This window comes from Schistocerca nitens, chromosome 7 (assembly GCF_023898315.1).
Source record: "Schistocerca nitens isolate TAMUIC-IGC-003100 chromosome 7, iqSchNite1.1, whole genome shotgun sequence".
Lineage (NCBI taxonomy): Eukaryota > Metazoa > Arthropoda > Insecta > Orthoptera > Acrididae > Schistocerca > Schistocerca nitens.
Genome location: NC_064620.1, coordinates 116982214 through 117009341, shown reverse-complemented (window position 1 = coordinate 117009341; position 27128 = coordinate 116982214). Strand labels below are relative to the sequence as shown.

At 37.8% G+C, this 27128-nt stretch overlaps 1 protein-coding gene across 1 annotated transcript in view; it reads left to right on the top strand.

Annotated features, from left to right (window-relative positions):
* Nucleotides 1–27128, top strand: part of LOC126195249 (uncharacterized) — a 245445-nt gene that overhangs the window by 72634 nt on the left and 145683 nt on the right. Inside the window, exons 6-8 of the mRNA XM_049933777.1 lie at nucleotides 5909–6076; nucleotides 13045–13334; nucleotides 23229–23457. Of these exons, the coding sequence (XP_049789734.1) occupies nucleotides 5909–6076; nucleotides 13045–13334; nucleotides 23229–23457 (687 nt within the window). The remainder of the gene's footprint in view (nucleotides 1–5908; nucleotides 6077–13044; nucleotides 13335–23228; nucleotides 23458–27128) is intronic.

Genomic DNA, 27128 nt, shown 5'->3' with positions numbered 1-27128 from the left:
TAGAAATGTGGAGGAACACCATCTTATTGAAAGCTTATTGGAAGATGAAATCCCTGCTATCAGTTTCAAGTTGTGATGTGAGCCACAACTGCAGCATGTTGAGACAGGTGATGCTATTGACAATTCTTCCAGTGAAGTTGATGGGCCCATAGACTGTCTTGTTGGATATGACACACAACACATTATCTTTCTTGAAATCCCGGAGCCTCTGACCCTTATATGTATGTATTGTGTCAGTTGCCCTTTTCCAAAAGATGAAAAGTGGCTTCGCTATAGAAGATGACTTTGCTTGTGAAGACATCATTTTCAAGATGCTTCTGCATGTAAATGTAGAACTGGAGGTTGCCCAATTTGTCATCATGGCTTATGGCTGGGAGGAGCTGCAGTTTGTAAGAATTTGCTCCTAATCACTTACGAAGAATTTCCTCGCTATTGGCTGAGGTGTATTCAGTTCCGCACTAGCTTGATAGGTGGACTTTGTGGAACTTTGCAACATAATGTCCCTCAATTCGTCCACTGCCTGTCCTGGATGCCCAGTTGACTTTAACATTTTATGTAACTGTATCATTTGTTATGTTTAACAATTTGCCTCTACCAATTTTTTAAAATGTTGCATTGATTTTATAGATACCGTTTAAAATGTGACAGGTGTCAACTGTAAACATAAAATAATTTACAGATGGCTTTCTGTCTATCTTTAAGAGCTATATTCCTCAGAAAACAGTCAAGTATGGCACAAATAACACAGAAAAAATCCTTAAATTATGAAAGGAATCAAAGTATCATGTGCAATGAAAACAAAGTGATATGAAATCGAATGATGGAAACTCCAGGTAGGAAAATCAACAGTGTAGGAAATGATAGATTGTTACTTACTGTAAAGAAGACACATTAAGTTGCAGACAGGCACAACTAAAAAGACACTTACATAAAGCTTTCGACCACAGCCTTCGTCAGCCAAAGAGAAACTCACACCATTCTTACACACAAGCAATTACACCTCATGCACATGTGATTGCCAGCTCCAGCAGCTTGGGCGAGTATTACAGCCCAAGCTGCCTGAGTTGGCAGTCATGGGTGCGTGAGGTGTGCTTACTTGTGTATGTGAATGGTGTGTGTTTCTGATGTAGGCAGTGGCTGAAAGCTTTATGTAAATGTCTTTTAATTGCGCCTGTCTGCAACTTTGTGTCTTCTTTACAATAAGTAGCAATCTGTCTTTTACTACATTGTCGATATTTTTCCAAAATTATATGAAATACTTAGGGTAAAGAGAGAAGTGGGACTGACTTCATTTTTCAACTTATAACATACAGCTCTAAGGAAACTGCTTGAGGGGAAAAAAGCCTGTATAGTAAATTAGGTCCTAACATTAAATCTGTATTAGCAGTAGCTAATGGGGGAATGGGAAATCAATTAAGGCACGTCAGAACTTTAATATTATAGGAAACAGCCAAAAAGTAAGTGATACCAGTCATGTAAATAATCACTTATTAGAAATAGCATGAAGATTGATGTGGACAGTGTGAAGGATGAAGCAATAGAATACATGCAAGAAGCAATGTCAGAGACATTCAGTCAAATCACAGTGACTCCATATTCTGAAAACGTGGGATTGTTAATATCTCAAGTAAAACACTCAACATTTATGGAATTTAATTTGTCATAAACGCAATATATCACTTTCACATTGTATTTTTCTAGACAAATTGGTATATACTATTGTCATACACGCACACACCAATGGTAATAAGGAAGATGTTAATAACAACTGATCAATCTGCTTACTTCATTCTCCAAGACATTGCAAAAGATAATACACGAAACAACCTTAACACACCTATGCTGAAATAAGATAGTCAGTCTTGATTTACATTTCAAAATTATCTTTCTATAGAACATGCATTTTACTGTTCACAAATCAGGGTATGCAAAATTTAAATGGCAAAATACTGCCATGTGGTATTTCCTGTGACCTATCAAAAGCATTAGATTGTGCAGCTGACAGTTTTTTCTTGGAGAAGCTAGAATATTATTGTATCAGAGACCTTGTTACTAACTGGTTTTCATCCCAACCAACTAAAAGAATACAGTTCTGCATTAAGATATCAGGGAATGTGCACAAGAAAACACTGTTATTTAGAATGGGGGAATAATCCCTACAGATTTACCACACAGACTGGTTCTGGGTCTGCTCTTGTTCTTGTTATATATACATGATTTCCCATGGCATATGACAAAGAATTACACATTGGCATCATATAACGAATGTAAGGAAGTGGTGGTTTGCTAGGCCATAAGAGGAACACCAATTGGACATATATTTATTTTGAAATGCCTTGAATGTTAATGTCAATATGAAGAGCATTCAAAGTGTTCTTGTAAGAAGTTCTGGCAATGAAAAGGCCAGAATAACAGTAATAGTGGGTGCACTACCAGATGGAAGGATGCTCCCCTCCCCCTTCCCCCCTCCCCCTCTCTCCCTCTCTCCCACTCCACCCATATGTGATTCTTCACAGGAAAATGATACTGAAAGAAACTTATCTTTAAACACGAAGAAAATCAGTGGATGACAAAGACTTGATTTCCTTACTTAACGCTAGGGAATTTTTTACTGGATTCTTTTAGGGGACACCTCACATAGGCAGTTAAGGATCTGATAGCAAAGAACAACACAGACTTGCTAATAATTTATGGCAGCATGAGCTCACAATTTCAAGTAATGGATGTTGTTGTGAATAGACGTGTTGAGGTTCACCTGCAACAGCTTTACAGTGAGTGGCTTCTTCAAGGAGACCATGCCGTGTCTCCAAGGGAGAAGTTGAAAATATCCATGCTGGGCCAATGGATCCTTACTGTCCGGGGCGGAATTTCAAGTGAATCTATTATGAAAGGATACTAAAAGTGCTGTATATCCAATGCTATGGATAGTTCAGAAGATGACACTCTGGGAGGACTGTAGGAAGGAAAAAATATCAGTAAGCTTACAAATTAAGATAGCAATGGCATTGATGATGATGGTTAAGAATATTGATACCACAGATATAGTAAGCAAAATAGAAATGAAAATAAAAGTTAAGGTAAACCATTTGTTGTTGTTTAGTTTGTTTCTTCTTTTAGTGTAATAATCTAAACCAGGTAAACCATTTGTTGTTGTTTAGTTTGTTTCTTCTTTTAGTGTAATAATCTAAACCAGGTAAACCATTTGTTGTTGTTTAGTTTGTTTCTTCTTTTAGTGTAATAATCTAAACAGTCAATAAATGGCATAAGTTCAGAATAGGTATAATTTTAAAAAATCGACAAAACAGTTTGTAATTTTGATTAGTCAATGGTTTAGCTCAGGGGGAGGGGGGGGATCTCAAGGAGCCTCTTTGGGAGGGCCTTGTATTATATTGAGAGTCGTCTTGTACTTGGGTGAATGCTTCAGAATTTTTGCTAGGAGGCCGTTACACATCTTCCATACAGTCCCGATCTCTCCTCATGTGATTTTCATATTTTTGGAGCCCTTGAGAAAGACATTCATGGCCGTAGATTTGATTCGGATGAAGAGGTGCATGCTCATATACAATTGTGGTTCCAGAAACAAGCACAAACATTTTTCCATGAACGCATTGACAGTCTTGTCTCACAGTCGGATAAATGTATTAAAAGTTATGGCGATTACTTTTGAAATAATGAACAGTTTACTTACTTTTTTTCATTTGTCTCATTTTCTTTTGACTGCCACTTATGTGATATGATATGTATGTGTGTGAGCCTTAACATAGTGACATAACTTTCTCATTCCACATCATCGAGAGATTTCACAGTGATACTCCTTAGAACATGCAAATAACTTATAAACTGGTAAAGGAAATCAGTTTTGTATTTTGAAGAATGATTGAGGATGACAGTCACATTCAGAACCCCTGAGTTTGGATTGCCAGTTATCTGCAAGATGCTGCCTAAGAGTCTTTGTGCCAGGAAGGATACAAATCAGTAGATATGACTTTGTCTAAACTCAGCACTTCGTGTCTTTATTCTGTCTATGGAATGCTTTACAGTTCAGTTGCACATGGTCAAGTTTAATTTTCAACAGTGTAACTGTTTTGTTATTTGTTTTTTTTTTTTTTTTTTTTTTTTTTTTAGCGTATGGAAAAAGTAGAGAACAATAATGATAGAAAACACATTTAACAAACAAACGAGAGTGATAACAAACTAATGTAAAATTATAGCAAGTGAACTTCCAGGGAGATATTAATATGACAACTCCAGCAGAAGTCTGTGTTCAGGGAACTTAACACCACAATAACCTTTGAAAAGACCTTTGTGAAGTCATTCAAGTCCCCTTGCGATCTTACTGGGAATTCACTAACAATGTGTTCTACTGTGTGCACCATTGTTTCACTTTGTAGCTGTGTGCAACATACCATTTGTAAAGGGATACTTTGCATCTTGCGTGCCTCGGTTTGATTTCATTGAAGCAGCTCCAGATATGTATTTGCAGCTGCACACCTGTAGATTGTATGCTTGGGCCAATGTTATTCTCCAGGCAGTGTCCAGTTAGCTCTCTGGTACCCTTCTAAATCACAAGTAGTAAGTTGGCCAAGGCTGTTGAGATCCCACATGGACTTTCTTGATTTAAGCGTGGTATGTGAGAGAGTATTTTGTTGTTTGGAAAGTGCTTAGGAACTAATCAATCTGGCTTCAGCTGGCAGAGTCTATGGTTGTGTGTGTGTTTTTTGTCTATTTTCGACAAAGGACTTGTTGGCCGAAAGCTCAGATTCTGAGAGTCTTCTTGTTGGGCCTATTTGCGACTCAGCATCTCTGCTGTATGGCGAGTAGCAACTATCTTTCTTCATAATATTGCTAGGAACTAATTTGTTACATATGTTGCTCCACTCTCAATTTACTGCCTAATCTGATGGAGCTATATAGATATCAAAAGGAAGATTCATCTGAGAAAACAATACAATTACAAGAAGGCAGAATGTCTGGTAAGTATTTACTCTAAGGATGCTAAATTAAATTAATGCTAATGTTCCCCCGTAAGTGTTCATCAAGGATTTTGGAGCAACTCTGAAATGTAAAAATTAGACACTTAGAATGGGGAGAAAGAAACTATTTTAGAATACCTAAACAAGACAAATGTTTCTACAAAAAAAGGTCTTTAATTCCAGTTGTAGTTGCTGGCTTCTGTTTTAATACAATATACAGCATTTTGCACTCCATTGACATAAATGTAATACAGTTATGTTCATTTTTGAACTCGCATTTATCATTATCAGTCCCATTGTTTTGTGTTCTAGACTTTTTTTTTTATACTAAGATGGTATCTGTTCTGTCGGACATGTTGTGCATGCACAAACAGTGCCCGAACTCTTACGGGAATCGGCAACGTGCCACGAGTAATGAGTGTAATGGGTGGGGACACTACGAATGTAGTGCGGAACAATACGATGAGAATGTCGGTTTCGCGGGAGGCGTGCCAGAGATAAATCCCTGCAGTTGTGCTATCCTCTGTGTCTTCGGTGGCTCAGATGTATAGAGCGTCTGCCATGTAAGCAGGAGATCCCTGGTTTGAGTCCCAGTCAGGGCACACATTTTCATCTGTCCCCGTTGACGTATGTCAACGCCTGTAAGCAGCTAAGGGTGTTCGTTTCATTGTAACCTTTTATTTGAACTGATTTTCTACAATTTTCATTGTTGTATGTAAAATTTAATTGTTAGTTGTTTGAAGATTTAGATACAGCAGGCTCCAGGGAATTAAACTGATTTAATGTAAACATGAACTCCAGTGTATTGTAATTTGTTAAACTCTTGACTGAAATCTGTGAGAATACATTTTGCAGACAGATGGACATTTTATTTCTAATTTTATAATCTTAAGTGAAAATGATATTAAACTGAACATGATATCTGCAATCAACAGGTTCACGTACTAGTTTTACGAGGTCCACGTGTTTCCCCTTGGGTGAGTCTTGATGTCCAAGGATCTGGTTTGAGGAACAGTCTTGTTCTGGTTCTCACATCAGCCCATGCTGTTAACTGGAAGATAACTACAAGGCTTCCTAATGGAGTTACAGCGCCACATGTTATGGTAAGTGAAATGAGACCAAATTTTATGTTTCTGAGAAGAATGATAATGAGTTAAGTGTTTCATAATTAGAGAAAACATGTTTGATGAAAGATCTGTTGATGAACCTCAATGTGCCACTCACATTGACCCACATAGAACAGTGACCAAAATTTCCAGAAGGTTATTGACCAAGGAAAGAAAATGTGTGCTTTGATGATGATTACAAAATCACAATTACAGTTTCTCACAGGCATGAAGACTTGGCAGTATGATGGTTCCAGACTTGTGACAAAGTAACATGATCAGGATCTTCACAGACATATACACCTGAATGGAAAATAGAAAAGTCTGATGAAGCTGTCATGAGTAACACCACCCTAGGAACAGTAAAGTCTATCCTGGATACAGTACAGTTACACCAAGGGAAACAACGATGAATGCTGGATACAGCAGTGTTGGTGCCTACAATGGACTTTGAGATCGTCCTAAGACGATAGGGTGAAAGCACCCACCCAGATTAGGAGAGGCTCTCAAAGGCTGAATGACTGACTTCTGAGCTCTGGTGCCGATCTTTATAGTGGCCTGTTGCAGAATACTCGTGTCACTATTTTCTGGTCAAACGTGTGGCGGACACAGGTAGGTCCCTTGGAAGCGGCAGCCTGTGTTAGTGCTGGTACGGGGGCCTGCAAAAGGGCACAACTGCAATGCTGAGGTGTGCAGGATCCATGTAGGCTGCATGTGTGCCTGAGGTGCCTGAAGTGTTGCCGATTGCTTTTGTGAAGATTGCCGGTATAGCAAACCTTATCAGTATTCAGTAAACTTTTAGTATCTGTGGGCTGAATTGGCAAATGTTGAATACCTCGTCGACTGCTCCACTCAGATACCATCTTCAAGTTATACTGTCATCACCGACATTAGATTGGCGAAGAGGAACATTCTCGTTGAGCAGTGCACTGTGCAGTACATTGCTCACAGATCAGGAGCACATGTCCCCTTCCATCACCAGTACACAGACACCTGTTATAGCCATTCCTCCACATCATCGCATCAAGCCCATAGCATTAAGTTGCAGAAATTGTGCCCCAACTATTGTTCAGAGGATAAACACTAACCAGTGTCCTTATTACAAACTAGGACACCTAACTGACGTATGCTTGGGCAAGCAGCAACAGCATAGGCACAGTTGTTTATTAAGAGTCAGCAGACACAAGAGTTCCAGATGGACAGATGTGCAGCTGGCATTAATCAATTGACGCACATACCAACACATTGGCGCCCCTCAATTCCAAGACGTCAGAGAGGCAAGTTAGTATGTGAAAGAGATTCAGATTCCCTGCCCAGCCACAGCTTGCTCATGCACAAGGTACTGCAAGATCAAGCATGTTATGTGGAGCCGTTCAGTGTCCACTGATGCGAGAGTGCCTGTAAATACCTTGGCAAGACACTTGCCAGTCTGTCTCACCAGTTCAGTGAAACATCAAGTACTGAAGTGTTTTTCTAGTTGGTTTAGGGTTTTATGTAGCTACTGGCTCACTCCTTGTAGTAGAAGCTTAGTCAGAACACTTCATGAGATCTGTCACCCAATGCAACATCTGACATATTTATCTTTTCCTTTTAAACCGGTTGCTGTAGTTGATTCTCTTGAAGTAGAGATCCTGCTAATCAGTGCCTCTGAAATTTTGTGTTTAACTGAGGAAAGGCTTGACTTCTTCATTTTCTGTAGCTGTTATTGAAACAAAAGAAGATAACTTCTACTCATATCATGAAAAAGCACATCCACTGCTTTCTATATTTCCTTGAATGGATGCACAGGTCGTTAGCGTGACATGTGAATTAGAGTAGAACACAACTTTTTATACTGCAAATGCCTCGAAGGCTCAACATGACATTCAAGATTACAATATATTTCATTTGTTACAAAACCACCTTGTCTTTTATTTCCACCCGTGGAGAGTGTAATTGCTCTTTATGAGCAAGCCACCGCCAAGCTGCAACACCAAAATGTGAAAGGCCCAGCCCACAGCAGGTGAATCCATTTATTTGTCATCACAGCTTGCCCTTTTCTCGTATTCCACACCTCCCTTTTAATGTCTGCACATACGAAAAAACACCTGCATACAGTGTATGTTCCACGGCTTATGCTCTACTTAATATTATTCCGTTACAATCATCTTCCCTTGTACTACACAAGGAGTGAAATGTCATTTGCTTGAATGGCATGCAACCTTACATATTCCCCCACTTAAAGGAAGGAAGTCAGGACATCTCTCAATCTCAAAGTTGATTTCTCATTAACATACTGCTATAAACAACCTGATTGCTTAAAAACACATGATATTATTTCCTTCTGTAAAATGGAATGAAACTTCATTTTTAGTAACAAGTCTTTTCAGCTTGAACAGTCCACATGTGTACTGCCGGTCCATAGTGTCCAACGGGCACAATATTTCGACGATCAGACATGTAGCCATCATCAGGTGCACAGTTCGTCAGCACACCTGATGATGGCGACATGTCTGATCGCCGAAATATTGTGCTCGTTGGACACTATGGACTGGCAGTACACCCGTGGACTGTTCGAGCAAGATATTCGCCGGTAGAAACTGAAGAATCACAAGTCTTTTCAGTTTTGTTGTTTCATTTCAGGTAAATTGTGCTTAACAGTGTTAGTCCACTTTGTGTAACTCCATCTTTTTTACTTCACATCCTCTGTGATGCAAGAAATTGTCCTTTAATGACCCATCTTTCTATATAGCAAGATATCATTTTAATATATATTTGTGTATCGTGTCAACTTAGTTATGGTTTTCATATTTATCAATGTATTTAACAATGAATTGTCTTCAAGCCAGTATGCTCGAGAGTTTCTTGTTTACTTTTCGTATACATACAGAGTTAGTTACCTTTTACTCTTTCTCACATAATTATTATGTGAGGAGCTGCTTGTCAGGTATCTGCCTACTATTCAATCTCTACAGTCAAATCTCAGTAAAGGCTGTAGTCAACAAATGTGGAACATTCCTGCTCCAACAATTTTCGTCTCTACTATCAGGTAAGTCTATTTGATTGTCGAACTAGTTTGGAGAAAACTTTCATATTGTGACCACCAGTCATTATACAGCTTCATACTTCTGTATTCACTGCACTTATATTCCTTCTAAAGGCAGCCACTGTGTCAAACCTCTACACCGTTATAGATGTGGGTGTAACCTTTTTTACCTTAAAAAATTATAGTACACGTCATTCCCTCAATGGATTCACCTGAACAAGGTATAGATCATCCCTTCTATGTGCCTGTCTAACCTTAACCTCTCTGCTATCTACATTAAGTGGTACAGGTCTTGCCTCCTGTAGATTCACCTCACGAAGGTATAGGTCATTCCTTGTATGGATCCGCCTACCCTTTCCTTCTTCTACACCTCATCTGATAATTGGGTAAGTGTTAACTTCATCTGTAAACACAGTTACTAGCCCCCCCCCCCCCCCCCCCCCCCTTTTGATATCATTTCTCACTCCTAGCGATAAGTTTTTCCCTAATTGCTTTCAGCTGACATTAACTGATTGCTCTCTACCTAAATATTTTAACTCCTCTCTTCTAACTACTTTTTTTCTTACTCTTGTTTATAACACATATAACATCACTACTCACACATGCTTCTCATGCTTATGTATCTTGCTTTTACTTACTGACAAATATAGCTTATCCTTTGCTTCGCAGTGTGGACTCAACAGCTAGAGTTGCGTTTGCGTGAAGTGTTTGTATATGTTCTATCTCTGATGAAGGCCTTGTTGGCTGAAAGCTCTTTTTCTGAAAGTTTTTTTATTCTAACATATGCAACTCAGCCTCTCCGCTACAAGGTGAGTAGCAGCTGTCCATGTCATAATATTGTTACATTCCATCTGGGACTTTCCGTTGTTGAATGATATCCTTTACTTTCTTATAATTACTAGATTTAGACGGTACAAAAGCTTTTACTCCTGGTATCTCTTGTGAATGCACTAGGATAACATTAGCAGTTCATCTCCTGTTATTCCTCATGGATCTATTCCTTATTGAATACTAGTTATCAAACCTTCTTGTTCTCTTGTTAACTCTTAAGATCTTGCTTCTTATATTGCTACGCATGGTAGCACGCCATCAGTTTGTCTTGACTCCCATCTCCTACCTGGACTCTTCTCCTCTACAATGTGTGGCATGATGAACATGTGTCACGTCCTTCAAATGCTAATTTATAGTCAAGTTTATTAAGTAAGCTCATGGCTATCTTCATAAACATACCAGTGCAATTATTATGAAATAAAACCTAGAAGCTATGCATTGTTTGTTGGTGCCATATTTTTAGTTCTGTTTCTGGAAGAAGTGGTGGTAGAAGGTATAGTATTAATAAAAGATAATAGAATAGTCAAGGTAGATAGAAATTGTCACTGAGAAACTAAGATAGAATTATGAAAGCAGTTTAACTCGGGCGGTCGATGGTTGTCAATCCACCAAATTTGCAAAGGGCGTGAGCTCTCCTGGGGCATTAAATTTTTTAATCATATCTGTATTGTATAATCCTATATCTTACCCTATATCAGGGTCCATTAAATGTACTGCTTTTGGATGTGGTACGTTCTGAACCTTAAAAGGTCCATTGTAATGCTGAAAAATTTGCTCATTTCCTTCCGTAAATTCTAGCTATGATGAAAATAATGTACTAGTACCAAATCATTTGCTTGAAAGTTTAGTACAATAGCATTATTTTGCCTAAATGCCATGTAACACTTCAGTACATGCCGTGATCAGTAGAGTTCGACTGTACCCTTATTACGTTTTGATTTAGATTGCTCCCTGGAATCTTGGTATATGCTGAAGATGACTTTGCTCTGGTCTGGCTTTGATTTTGTGAACTGTGCCGTCATTGATCTCAGGAACACACACATTCACTCCCCCCACACCCTCCCCCCCCCCGTTCTCTGCATTACTACAAATATGAGTGATCATATCATAAACTGTGTTCTACCCATGCAGATTACAACATAGGAAAAGTCTCATGCATTGGCCAGCAGATTTTGGTAGGTGGAAAATCAAAGTCCCAGTCAGTTATCAATGAGTAGCTTGAATACTTATTGTAGTTAGCTCATCGACAGGAACCAACATATTTTATATAGCTGCATGTACATCGTTTGGTTTCTTAATCGACGATCAGGAATAGTTGTGAAGTTTTGAATAAGCTACAAAAGATAATGAAATTTTGCCCTGCCTGTGACAGCACTTTTACTTTCAAGTGCCAAAGGTAGACATTTCCACTTTTTGAATAGATATTCTATCTATCCGATTGCATTATATTGTCAAAAATTGATTATTTTTATTGATATGTTAGTACAAATGATCCATTCTGTTTTGAATAAGGATGTTTTTCTTCCAAATTTAGTTTTTAATAACTAACTTGAAAGCTAAAACTGAGGCTGTATACGAATTTTCATCTTTCCGAGTCTGATATCTAGTACCTTCAAATTTTCCTGAAAATGCCGGTTTTGACCAAATAATTCCCCGATCAAGTTGAGACTTGTAACTTTTGATTGTGACATAGATTTGCAGATTCTGAACAATTTTAACTTTCTGGTTTCATTATTAAGCTCCACTTATTTATTTCTTAAAACAATATATGTAGCGAAACATATTCCTTAAATCATACTGTGACTTCACAATGTTAACATTAATGTTCTGAAGCACACTCTGACAGAGTTTGGAAAAGTTATTTTAATTTTTAGTTTCAATCCCAAATTATGGTGCAATCCTTTGTATACTAAGCACAGGTGCATTGCAGTGGTAATAGTGAACTGGGATAAGTGCCGGTACACTTGCTCACCTTTGTATCTGTCACAGTGATACAACACTTGTTTTGCCTCTCTCTCTCTCTCTCTCTCTCTCTCTCTCTCTCTCTCTCTGTGTGTGTGTGTGTTTCTTTGTAGACACACACACACACACACACCACCCTTGCCCCAGTACCTGACCCAGTTTGTGTCCTCACATCAGCTAGGTGCGTGCTATTATCTCACACTCTAGTCTGTGAAAACATATGCCCAGCCATCTGCCACCTGTCCCCACTGCCTGCACCCCTAGCTAGCCCACAGACCACTCTCCCACCTCACACCCACACTTGATCTCAGTACACTCATCGTGGGCCAGTAAAGAGTTGGCAGTTGACTGAGAACAAGTAGGGAGAGAGGCTTGTGTGTGTGTGTGTGTGTGTGTGTGTGTGTGTGTGTGTGTGCACACATGTTTTTCCTACAGCTAGTAAAGGAAGTGCATTCCAAAGGCTAGCCAAGCTTTGTACCTTTTGTCTGTGCGCTTCTGCCTTTCGGTGAGTCATCTCCTTTATTCCTAAAATAAAATAATGAAAAACCATGTGATCCTCGAACTTAATCATGCTTCAGATTAATATAATGTACGTGCAAGTGGACTGCACCTGATGATGGCAGCGTGCTGCTGAAACGTGTCATACTAATCAAATGCTAGAAGAAAAAAAAATGACTGAAGCAGTAGCAATTATTTAATAAATTTACAGTATTGTCACAGTCCTCAAACATTCTGTGTAACATGGATAAAATTGTGTGTAATGCGTGAATATTCTTTGTGAAGTGAAGTGTTGTAAGCAACAATATGACATGTTTCGATATACAGAGGAATGCAACTATGGGAAAAATGCACAACGAAACAAATTTTCACTGCAGAGAGCATGAAGTGTCTGTGTTATTTTGAAATGTCTCTAATTTTTTCCTAACCTTTGTGCCACTCTCTTCCTCAGCACCGATAAACACTACCTTGATTATTCATTATTCTGAGATTCTTGGGTGTAGTAGTGTTTCTACAGGATAGCCAGGTGCAATAACAGGGCCTACATTTTTGTGAAGACAGTTTATAATATTAGAATTTTATTTAATATTTGTGTTTTATAGCATCCTGTTTATAATGTCTTTCTGCGTGTTTACTTTCTTCTGGTAAGGTATCTAATGGATCTACACTGGAGTCACACACTGAGCTCAACACTTCACAACACTGGTGGCGAAGCAGAAGAGCTCTGCAGAGATATTTACACCATCAGTTTAAGGATCTAGCTTCCTATACAGAAGTACAAGGTGCAAACAGAATTGAGCTTACTGTGGGTTTGTCGTGGCCAGAGGAATATTGCGACATGCAATCATTGTCTGAAAGCCGTGTTGTTTCTGCTTCACGGGCTGTACAAATTAGAACGGAGGGCTGCTTTCACAAAAACTACATTGGAGACAATCCCATGTAAGTCACTTTGGATTAACAAGTATTAAGTAATTATGAGGTGTGTTTGTGTTATTTGTTTATTTTTATTATGCATTTATGAAAAAAATCACTGCATGAGTTTAAACATAATACAGAGCGATTTGAGCTTTTTTATGCACAGTAATGAGTTGCAATACTGTGTGGTGTTGCAATGGAAACATGTTATTTTGGTAGAAAGAGAGAGAGAGAGAGAGAGAGAGAGAGAGAGAGAGAGAGAGTGAATGAATGTAGTGTGTGTGTGCGTGCGTGTGTGCGCGCGTGCGGTGTGGGGGAGGGGGGGGGGGAGGTAGTTCTAAGAAGGTAGTACAGACACCAGAAGCGGGGGAAAGGAAAGCAGTTTGCTTATGACATATGAACAAAGAGTGTCAGCTGGACGCAAAGGAAGTGAATTTCAACTCCCAGGGAATAAAGCTGGGATTCTAAAAATTTTTTATTTGCCCTCCTAAATTATTATTATTTCTATGCTCAGAGCAACAGCTTTCATTTGAGAAATTACTGTGTCTTTGCTTTCCATCTATTCCAATGTAAGTAAAACTGTTGTTGGAAAGTGACTATGTGTGTTACAATTTATAATGTAAAGTTTTTCATAAATAAAATAAGAGTGAACATATAGAGCTGCCTTTTTGATCTGGTTGAAATGGGGGATATAGTTACACTTGTGTGGAAAACCAGAATTCTTATTGTACAGCAGCACAAACAGAAGCCGGAAGATAAAGTTAAAGACAGTGATAAGTACCTCAGATCCCATTGCACTAATACATCTGCTTTATGACTGAGTTCCAAATAATCACATATTTTGTTACAATTTCCCCTTCCTTCCGTATTCGCTCTTCATGTCCAGAAAAACTGGAAGTTTGAAATCATTGAAACATTTGTATTTTTCCTATACACACAGCTTTTTCATCAGTAGTTACAGATTTAATTTTCAACTTTTTGGTTATTTTTTCAGTTTTATAATCATAGTCTGTGCTCCTTCTGTTTCCTTCATATGCATGCACGTATTGAAGAGTTTTTAAACAGTTGGGAAATTGTGGGAGTACCTTACAATTTCTTTCATACTTTATAATTGAAATACAAATATAATATGGAAAAAATCAAACTTGAATTGCTGGGAGAAATTTTTCCCTTTATTAAATTATTGAAAAGAAGTCAATAAAGTACACAGAATTTGTTATTTTTAGTATGTTGTTGTAGTGTGGTGTATGTTCAAAATCATGCTAACAAACTTTGTTTTTTATGTACATTGTATGTTAATGTGTTTCTTTGCATTTTTTGTGCACTTTTCTACCGTTTTAAGTTTTTCTTTGAGTTAGTTCTTACCTAAGCTCAGTAACAGGGTGCCACAAAAAACATGACACATAATTTATTAGTGATGACTACTTTGAATATTGTACAAGTTCAACTAGTAGTTATGTTAACTTATGAGAATAAACAACTAATTTTAAAAAAGGAAAATTAAATTCAGAAATTTCTTAAACTGACAAAAAGTGGTATAGATTAACCAGTAATTTTGTCTTCAGGAAGTAGTACTTCCAGCTCAGTTTGAACAAATAAAAAACTATCATTACCTTTTGACAGGACGTCAGTAAGCACTGTACCAGTTACAGTTCAAAGGTCTTAGAAGAGAGTTAATAGAGTAAGAAGCAAAGATAGGTATAGAAGAGGGAAAGAAACAAAGCAAATGGGAAGAAGAATAGAGCAAAACAATAAAATAGCAGGATTGTGGCTTCTGAGGGTGGGAGGTAGGGGATGGGAGTTAGAGGAAGGAAAAGAGGGAAAGGTAGCTAACAGGTTGGGTGTGGGATTGTAGCAGGATGATCGGATGTGTTGGAGTATGAGCTCCCATCTCTGAGTTCAAGAAAGCTAATGAATGAGGATCCAAATTGCCTAGTGGTGGTCCACTCCCTCAGGTACCTTCATTCATGCCGTAGAGCAAGTCCAGGGAATGGTCTAATGCAGACAGTTCATCTCTTTCCATTAATGCATTCTGCCTGTTTGAAGCTAGTCATAACCCTATAGCCTACTGGGTAGGGAACACAGGATGGTTTTTAAGTGAAATGAGTCAGTTTATGTGGGAACTTGATTTGAATGATATGCATTTTAATAGTGCTGGGACTAGAGTTAAGTGATTGCATGTGGGTGAGATAAGCTGTAGCAGGGAAAATAAGTTCAGTGATTTAATTCTCAAATGGTAACATAAATTTTGGCACGTTATTGTTAACATCAGTCTCTCAGGCCTTGTAATTTTTATTTGAGTTTACTTGCAGATTTTCAATACGGTATTGAGTTTTTTCCATATTTCCTGTTTTTAAATATAATAAAACAGTTTCTAAACAACAAATTACAGTTTAGTAACAAGAAACACTTATTAGAAAAGTATGAATTTGTGTGAAATTCATTTTCATATACCCCACTTTTACATTGATGTATAATTTATTTCACATAATAGTAATATAACATTGTGTTCAGTAGTGTCTTGTTCATAAAATTGCATTGTCACCATAAAGAAGTTACAGTTTCATTGCACATTCTTTGCACAACTTCTTAGAACATTCCAAGCATTTTGATGTCCCATACTTGATGCACTTGTAATTAGTTTTCCTGCATTTTTATATGGGCAATACTGGCATTTTTTTAAAAAATCATCTCTGGTCCATGTTCCTTTCTGCATCCTGCTGTCAGAAAGTGTCTATTATTATTTTCCTCACTTCTGCTGGTATATTTGGAATGTGTAGCCTCCGTATCGTATGTGTTTTTATTAGATTAGTTGCTAATATCTTCATGAAGTTGAATCTGTTCAGTGTTGGAATTTGTTCAAAGCCGGGAATATTATTTCCTTATTTACACAGGTAACTGATATACATGAAAAAGAAAATAGTGGAGGCCATCTCCTGGTTTGCTGATTTGTTGACTAGTTTGCATTATTTTATATCCATTGTGTCAAAACCAGATGTGGTGGCATTATAGAAGGAAATGAAGTCAGGTTTTGTTGTTTATCACAGGTAGTACTTTGAGTGGTGCATCAATGACACAAGAACCACAGCTTTATATTTCTTAGGCACATAAAACAACAGTATTGCATTACTAGTGAAGCCATGTATTGAAGAGCCAACTTGTCTAATTTTATCTCTTTTTAAATTTTTTCTTAGAGTTCCTCTGTAGTTGAGTTTCCTCTTTCCCAGTTCAGACACCAGTTCAAGAGATGAGAATCAGTTGTATGCCATTATGTTGCAATTAGTTCTCAGTGTTAGTGTAGCAAGGTGCACTACACATTCTGTTGGTTTGCTCAACTTTTTCTCGTTCAGATAACAATGTCTTTCCATCAGTATCCTCCCCCAAGTATGTACAGGGTGTCCCATTTATCTTGACCATATTAAATAACTGTTTGTCCAGAAGCAAATCACAAAATGTTTCAAGCAAATGTTCTTTAGCCATCAGGGGGATATCAATCAGCACGATTGCCTTTGTTGTATCTTTGTTTTTTACAAAGATATGATCAGCGATATGACTCTTCAATGGCATCTTGTATTTTTTATTCGGTAATTCATTTCCTCTCCTAAAGAGCTATTCAAAAATGTATCGCAGTGTACCATTCACTGAAACACAATGTTATTAATTACATAACACAACATTGACTTTGAGCCCGGGATCACAAACTCTTGCACTTGCTGGAGTTGTCAGAAAACAAATGAAAACCAAGTAAAAACATATCACAAAATTGACCTTGACTCTCCTGTACCATTGCCCAGGACTAGAACATTCAAAGGTGCTCAAAGTGGTGACCCTGGACACTGATAAACTGGCGCACTCATTGAATGAAAGAATTATTCATTGCTTCCAGTGCTGACCGCTGAAGAGAATTACAAGCAAGCACGATATGTTCCTGCATGTCCTCTGGAGTTGTTGTAATACTGCAATAGACAGTGTCTTTAATGCATCCCCAAAGAGAAAAGTTATCTGGTAGGATACCTTCGGTTCAGAACATGATGTGCACACAAAGCATTATGTGCTGGATATCCTTCGTGTTGATTCCACATAAGCAGTCTGGTTTTTAGCTACACTTCATCCAGAAGAGGAGGAAGGATTCATCTGAGTAAGTTGGCATATGCCGTGCCGTTTAGACTACCATTGATGAAATAAAGACCATTAATTGTAGTACCAAGCATCCCGCAGCGGACGTTAACTCTCCATTGACACTGACGTTCCACCTGTCTAAGCCATCATGGGTTGTTGCTGGACCAGTAATGCATGTTCCTTGTGTTTACCTGTCCTTTGTTTGAGAAGGAACATTCATCAGTAAATAGAACATTGGAGACGTAGTTCGGGTTGGCAAGGATTTGCTGCTGTGCCCACTGACAGAACTGTACACGATTTTGTAAATAATTCCCATGCAATTTTTGATGTAGGTGTGCATTAAGGATGGAACCGGTGACATGTAAGAATACGATGTACACTGGTTTTAGGAATGCCCATCTTGTATTCAGGCTGTTGTGTGCTCACATGTGGATTCATAGCAACAAAAGCGGGAACAGTAACTTCGGCAGCTTTGTCTGTGTGAGTGCTATGATAATTGCGTTATCATGGGTTGAAACTTCCTGTTTCCTGAAGCGTTGCAACAAGATGAGAAAACATCCATTGGGAAGGTGGGTTCTTGTCAGGATATCGCTCTCTGTACAGTTCCACTGCCTGCGTAGCATTTTGCCTACCTTCAACAACAACAATAAAAGAAACGTTATGTTGACTGATGTAGTTTGTAGGAAGGGCAGCCTTTACTGTATGCCTACTCTACACAACAATATTTAAAAGGACTAAACTACTATACTAAATGTACTAATACATAAGAAAACAGTATTGCAATTACTGTTCTGCTAACTTACATTCCCCATAGATGAGTAGCAATTCTGCCTTCTCTTCGTTGGTGTACACTGTACTCACACAACTCTTCAACTGACAATGGCTGATGGGTGTGCATTCTACTTATGTTTACAATTGTCCTCTGTCAATGTCAGCACATGGATGTGTTCCATTCCCTCGAGTACCTGCACTAAGCGCCGGGAGTGTCAATATCAATGTTGTGTTATGTAATTAATAACGTTGTGTTTCAGTGAATGGTACACTGTGATACATTTTTGAATAGGTCTTCAGGAGAGGAAATGAATTACCAAATAAAAAATACAGGGTGCCATTTAAAAAAGTCATACCACTGTTCATATCTTTGTAAGAAACAAAGCTACAATGAAAGCAATCATGCTGATTGATGTCCCCCTGATGGCTAAAGAACATTTGCTTGAAACATTTTGTGATTTGCATCTGGACAAACAGTTATTTAGGGTTGTCAAGATAAATGGGTCACTCTGTATATGATTTAGAGGATATGCATTATGAGCAGCAGTAAGACACATGAGCTTTATTCAGTATTTGGCTGGTTTATTTGGCATGAGTATTTGGAACTGACACATGCTTCTGTGTGGAATTAATATTTCATCAACAGAAGCATGTGCTCCAAAATGGTATAGTTTCTGATCTCTTTCTCTTTCTTTTTGAGTGGATGAGTCATCAAATCGTAAACCAATAAGAGGACTTGACTTCTTTTCAAGGACATACTCCTCGAAAATCTTTGCTGCCATCAGTGTCCGTAGAGAACAGTGACTGGATATTCTAGTCCAGATGGCAAATGGTATAACAATTTTCCGATTCCTTTTGTTTTTGTGCAGCTAACAATTTTTGTAATTATCTCATCATTGAAAACTAAGTGTCATACTTCATCAGGCATAGAATCCTATTCAGACTTTAGGAATTGCTTTTTAGTGCTGTCATTTTTAGTTTTATAATATTACTTTCCCACACTTTACTGTGATTGTGTAGTCTCTCTGAGCTCCATGTGAAACACTTATTTTTCCCCATAGAAAAACTGTTTTCTTCTTCTGTTGCACCATAATCTGAACTCCCATTGTCATGGCATTCACTATTTTTACTTTCATTTTCATCAATTTCAGACTCTTGTATTACCAGTGGACCATGACAGCTTATCATTTTCAGGAACAGAGGAGTCATATGAACCATAGTCGTCACTAAACATCCGCTTGTCGTAAATCCAACTGGACCATCAGATGACATCGCCATGACACATTTACATTCAGAGTCTCTTTTGACATTTTCATTGAAACTGAAATAGAAACATCTTTGTGCTACTTAACAGTGATTGTTTACCAAGAGAGTGAACTATTACTTGTAATATTGTTGAAAGCAACAATGACTTTTTGTAAAATAAGAGATCGGGGGTACACAGAATCTACATACATTTACTGTAAATCTGGCCTATGAAGCCTTTGTGATAAATTTGTAATAGTGGGTAGCAACAATTACAAAGCCACATTTTCACATCAGAGACAAATGCTCAGCTTGATGTTTGAGGTTGCAACATAATCAGTGTAGGCATTATCACAGAAAAATAGAGCACCACGATCTGAGAGACCAATGCTACCACTTATGGGTGAAGCAGGTACAGTAGTTCATCTTCACCAAGAGTCCAAAGGAGAAAATTTCATCAGTGAACATATTTCATACCAGAGTTCTGGAAGCTAAGGAATGCTTCTTTCTTGCAATCCATGATATAGTGTAGACTGTGGCCATCTTCGCATAACCACCATGATCTGTTTGTAAGTTAGGCTCTGTAGGTGAAGCAGTTATGCAGAAAGGATGAAGTTGGCTAGGGTGGCAAGAAACAGATTTTTCTGGAGACTTTCCAGTTGGTATTTAGCGATGATTGATTCATTGTTGAAAGTGATGGTGATACTCTACCACTGGAAGAGGCTTTGTGAATGACCCGCATAAGCAGGACCATTTCATGAAGAAGAAGGAGAAGAGGAAGAAGAAGAAAATTGGGGGATGCTATTTTGATGGGCAGAAGCGTTACGTGTATATGGATGCTGGTGTACGTAGAGGTCACATAAATGGTAATAAGGGAAATTTCAGGTAGAAGAGCTCTAGAAATGGATTTGAGTCATTGCAGTTAACAGTTGATGTGTTTTATGTGGTACAGTAAATTTGGCATGTTGGGTTGGAGTGACTGGGCATTTGGAGGAAGAAGTATTGAATACTAGAATAGTTGTCATTCTGCTCTCTTGTGTTGTGCGGAGCAGGTGGGCCAAGGTCAGTGGCAGTTGTTATAAGAGTCAAACTGTTATACTCAAGTTCCACAATTTCAGGACCTTTTTTGCTGTGAGGATGATGATAGAGCTGTCTGCATTCAGATCAAGTACATCTTATCTCTCTGTCGCTGTCATATGCTGTGCACTGGAGGACATGTCAACTTCTACTTATCGTTTCTTGCTGGATTCACTGGTTTAATCTTCCGTAGAGTGTACATATAAGGAAAAAAATCCATATTAGAGGTAGTATATATTGAACATTTTTCCAGGTTTTCGATTTCATTAAATGATACTAATGAAAAGTTATTTTCTGGAATGAGTTTCATTCAATACTTAACTTCCAGCTCTCAGAATGCAGAGCACTCCCTACTCAGAAGTTATTAGGATAAAATTCATTCTATCATAAGTATTCACATGTCACAACACTTTATTTGCTATTGTTGCTGCATTAGATGGCTTTACATGATAATCAGAAGGGTCACACATGTCCAACACAACACAAAAACTGTTTTGGCTCTGGACATGTGCTCTTTCTTAACTGTTGTCCACCCAGCCTCCTCTCAATAGTCTGTGTATTTGAATGGGAACTGCCTAAGCAGTTTTGGCTTCCAAAGATTTCTTGAAGTTATAGTATTATTATTATTATTATTAAACATCAAATAATCAAACATAAACTATAGAAATAATACATTTTCAGGACATTATAAAGATTCTTCTTCTGAATATGTCGATTTACAAATCACAACCTAAAGATTTATGTGTAACAAGAAATTTTACATTTTAATGCATTTTGCATTTGTCAGTATGCAGATAACTGTTTTACAAATGTTTTTTATTATTATTAGATTGCTTGTGAACTACCTAAAAACTGTGGGCTTGACATACTGACAAACCACTTTTCATCTAGGGACTAAAATGGATTAACAGTAAAAATTCTTTTGGCAGATCTTGTAATTAGCTAGTAGGAAGGGCTGTGAGATTTTTTGGTAGGGCGTTGGCTAGTTTCAGCCCAGCATGTAGTGCATGTTTTTCATGCAAAGCTGTTCTGTGGATATTTACATGGTACCGTAATTTTGTCTTTTATTATGCTGGTGTAAGTCACAGTTTAAGTTTGGATTTAGTGTCTTCACAAGCAATATAACTTTTATTATATATACACCTATAATTGTGAGCACACCTAATTTTAGCAAAAGGTTTTGATATGATTCTCTAGGTTTGGCACCACAGATAATTTTGATAACTTCATTCTGTAGTATTAGTAGTGTGCTTCAGTTGGTTCACGTTGTTGCATCCCATATTTCTATTCCATGGTTTAAATTTGATGAGAAAAATGAATGAAACTTAGTTTTATGTATATTTGATAGTAATGTTCATCACAAATATGCTTTTAGACAACTTACAGGCTACGGAATTTTTATGCATGCCCCATTTAAGGTTGTCTTGGATTGTGATTTCCTAGAATTTTGTCAGTTTTTCCTTTTTTGCAGTGTCATTTATCTGGATAATTTCATAGTTTTTCCTTATTTGCTGTGTCATTTCTGTGGATAATTTCGTACAAAATTCTATTTGTTTCCTTGTGTTAAATTTACCTTTCTGTAAATCTGTTGAAAGCATTATTTTTATTTACCAATATTCGCATAGTTTATTTAGATTTCCCTGACTTCAAGCTATCCCCTATTCTCTCAGACATTCTTCTGTGATAGAGTGAAGTACTTATGTGTTTAAATCACTGGTGATATATATATATTTAGGTGGGAAAGAGCATACTTTGATGGCACAATGTGCACAATCAAAGAGCATGAAATTGGAGAACTGTGATGTTTTGCATGGGGATGCTTCACTATTATCCTGCTTGTGCCTGGAAATATAATTAGTTTTCACTTTTGATGGAACAGTTTTCCAAAGCTAAATGTTAAAGAGGATAATACTCATATTACATTTGTCAGGATCGTGTGCATCATGAAACTGAACCCTTGGTAAAATCATCGCAGTCCAGAGAGCTTGACTGAGAGGAACAGAAAATTTCGTAAGCAAAGGCAATCATTTTTGTTTCTTTGCAAGATTGGGGAAGTAACATGTGATTTTTTTCTAAATAATTGAAATAATTGGAAGAATAGAAAAATTAATATAGAAGCGTGTAAACAAAAGCATCTGAAAGGATTCTGAATAAGAATAGTGCTATCCACCCTTTCAGCCCAAGAACACTATTTGTGTACATGAATGGAATAAGGTAGAAGATGAAAATTGTGTTTTTATGTAGCTGTACACATTGATTAGTCTACAAGTATCCCATTAGATGTGAAGCTGCCATTAAAGATTTCAGATACAGCTGAGTTGTTCAGTTAAGAAAGAAGATGACATACAATTACTCTATTAATAAATTTTCTCAAGATAATGAAAAAAGCTTAAAAACCTCATTCAAATGGTTTTTTGGAAAGAAAGTATTGAATATACTGTATGCAGGTGTGAGATACGTAGTTTAAGAGAGTTAGTCTGTGATTTACATGGTGAATATTGTAAGGCCATAATCTTAAAGAATATTTTATGGTTGCTATGTATGTTTCATTGGGAAAATGTAAGATAAATGTAGGCCTACAATATTTAATTTCAAAAACTACAGAAATTTATTTATTCCAAGCTAAATACCCACATTATTCTTATTTGCAACGCACTTACGCTGGATTGTATTCTTCGTTTTCTGTTAAAAGTATCTGTTTTTCAGGGATGTATATGTGGTGGAAATGGATGCTGGTCCAAGAAACAATGGAAGAGATGAACGTGCAGATCGAGCTTCACTGCCAGTAGTCCTAGTACATCTTCATGAAGGTGGAGATAGTGGAGATACACTGCTAACTGAATTACACAATCTGACTTTGGTACTGAAGAGCAGCCAGCCTGTTCGATGGAGATTTGGCCACACACCTCGTAACACCGGAAAAATTGTTATTGTGGTCAGTATTTGCTTTTGTGTGTCTGAAAATTCTGCAATTAATGCAACATGGTTTAGTCCATTGTCATCAATTTTTATGTTAATAATATGCATGATAATTCATTATTATAAGAGTATCTCCAGTTATCTGCGACATATTTGAGAGTTGGGAATTGGTATGACATTATACTTATTGCATATTTCTGTACATTGAATTCTGTTTTTCTTCAGGGAGGTTACTTAAAAGAAAGAGAGAGAGAGAGAGAGAGAGAGAGAGAGAACAGGCAAAGATAAAAAATAAGAGAAAATTTATGTCTTTGAAATCTGCTATCACCTGAACGCAAGTTGAAATATGCTCACTATTTTTATATACTTGAATTTAGCATATTTCATGACAGTACTCACTTTTCCGTGAAATGTTTATAAGATGATATTTGACTTTCCTGTGTTGGCTTCAGTCGTCTAGTGAAAGTATGATTCCACAATGCACTTTCGTCGGCTGCAGAAATGACCTGGTTCAATAAGTTTGCCTCATTTTTGATGCTTCAAATACCATTTCTTCGAATGTGGTTCCTTCTTGATGTTTATATAAAAAAAGTAGTAACATAATTCATTTTTCCTGTTCACTAGCAAATTATTATAATGGCGACCTGCACATTGTTCCACTGTCACACACACCAAGAGTTCACTGCCAACTGACTACGGTCAAAGACGACTCCAGCGTCAACGACATTTTACACAACACACAAGCTTCCACTTGTAACCAGTCTCTTTGATATTCTTCGTCACATCTAATATTAATCAATATGCTGTCACTCTCAAACATATAAGCAAATTAGCATAAAATAAGGCAAATTACAATTCACAAAAAAAAAAATAGTCTGACAAAAATATAAGAAAACATTTACAACTTCCCTTATTAGATTTGGTATCGACAAATCTGGTAGAAAATAACACATCTCCCAGATCCATTACAAAGTGTCACTCAACATTGATGCTGAAGAACATACACTACTGGCCATTAAAATTGCTACACCAAGAAGAAAAGCGGATGATAAATGAGTATTCATTGGACAAATATGTTATACTAGAACTGACTCGTGATTACATTTTCACGCAATTTGGGTGCATAGATCCTGAGAAATCAGTACCCAGAACAACCACCTCTGGCCGTAATAACTTCCTTGATACGCCTGGGCATTGAGTCAAACAGCTTGGATGGCGTGTACAGGTACAGCTGCCCATGCAGCTTCAACACGATACCACAGTTCATCAAGAGTAGTGACTGTCGTATTGTGACGAGCCAGTTGCTCGGCCACCATTGACCAGACGTTTTCAATTCGTGAGAGATCTGGAGAATGTGCTGGCCAGGGCACATTTTCTGTATCCAGAAAGGCCCGTACAGGACCTGCAACATGCGGTCGTGCATTATCCTGCTGAAATTTAGGGTCATAACACATCTGAAATGTAACGTCCACTGTTCAAAGTGCCATCAATGCGAACAAGAGGTGACCGAGATGTGTAACCAATGGCACCCCATACCATCACGCCAGGTGATACGCCAGTATGGCGATGACGAATACATGCTTCCAGTGTGCATTCACCACAATGTCGCCAAACACAGATGCGACCATCATGATGCTGTAAACAGAACCTGAATTCATCTGAAAAAATGACGTTTTGCTATTCGTGCACCCAGGTTCGTCGTTCAGTACACCATCACAGGTGCTCCTGTCTGTGATGATGCAGCATCAAGGGTAACCACATCCATGGTCTCTGAGGTGATAGTCCATGCTGCTGCTGCAAACGTCGTCGAACTGTTTGTGCAGAATGTTGTTGTCTTGCAAACGTCCCAATCTGTTGACTCAGGGATCGAGACGTGGCTGCACAATCCGTTACAGCCATGCGGATAAGATGCCTGTCATCTCGACTGCTAGTGATATGAGGCCGTTGGGATCCAGCACGGCGTTCCGTATTACCATCCTGAACGCACCGAAACCATATTCTGTGAACAGACATTGGATCTTGACCAACGCGAGCAGCAATGCCGCGATATGATAAACCGCAATCACAATAGGCTACAATCTGACCTTTATCAAAGTCGGAAACATGATGGTATGCATTTCTCCTCTTTACACGAGGCATCAGAACAACGTTTCACCAGGCAACGCCGGTCAACTGCTGTTTGTGTATGAGAAATCTGTGGGAAACTTTCCTCATGTCAACTTGCTGTAGGTGTCGCCACCGGCACCAACCTTGTGTGAATGCTCTGAAAAGCTAATTATTTGCATATCACAGCATCTTCTTCCTGTCAGTTAAATTTTTTGTCTGTAGCATGTCATCTTCGTGGTGTAGCAATTTTAATGGCCAGCAGTGTATGTGTTACTTATGCTTCATGTTGTTATTGATCAACACACCCAAAAATTTAATGAATTATTTTTCCTTCATGCTTTATTGTTAAAGGGGAGGTTTAGCCTTGTACTTTAATGTATTGGTATTTAGTTACAGACCAGTTACAGGAAACCATTAATAATTTTCAAGAAAATTTCATTTACCTTTCATGATGTTTGCTCTACAAAAATTTATGTGAAACTCATATAATCAGCAAAGAGAAGTGTTTCAGCTTGTTACTAATCTAATGGGAAATTGTAATGATAATGATAATAACATGCATACAGGTTGATTACAGATGATTGAAATGTTTTTTTTTTTTTCTCGTGTAACGTAACTGTGTTGTTGGATGTAATGTTGCCAAACTTGACAGTTATACTAAAAAACTCAAAAGTTGCGAGTTGTTGTAGTAGTTCCCACATTCTTCCAATAATTAACAGTTAGTAAAGAACATAACAGGTGCTGAAAAACTTTCTGTTGTGCTTGAATTTTATTAAAATTACTCTTACACACCAGAGGAATGACATTTCAGGACAAGGTTTCCAAATATGGAACCCTGAAGATCACATTTATGTCATTATTAAAAATTTTACTGGCACATTTGTGTGATATATCTTAAAGTGTAACGCGCAAAAAAGATCAACATTATATGCGAAAGCTTAGCTTCCCTTGTAGCGTATTAACCTTAGAGACCAATATTAAATGTGAAAGCTTTGCTTTTCTTGTAGCAACACTATGTATATTAATTTAAACTATTAACTTTCCCTGTTTGTGTGTTTGTGCTACTTAACAGTGACGTTGCTGTTGGCTGACTACATCACGTGTCCTATGCTCTGAATATCCGCTGTCATCGGCTGGCGAGATCACATGACATGAGCTACAACTGGCTTACAAAAGTGCATTGCAATCTCGATTTCAATGATTCTGAAATTAACATGCGGTTTTGGTGGGATTCCAATGTATACTTTCGTAATACAAAAATACGCAGCGTACATGTTGCTGCACATAAAAGATATTTCCAAAACGTGTCTTTTTCCCTGAGTTTTGTTTTCTAAAGTGCCGGGAAATTCAATGCCCGTGCATAAATCCATAACAATTTAAAGGACTGATAAGTTTTGCAGGGAAAATATACTGTCACTTAACACGGAAAAAGTGTGTTTTCACCTGGGAGAAAGTGTATTTTTAACCGGGAAATCCGGGCATTGTTTTTCCTTGTCTGCGTAGACACCCTGAGTGTTCACTGGTATGAAACTTCCTGGCAGACTAAAACTGTGTGCCGGACCGAGACTCGAACTCGGGACC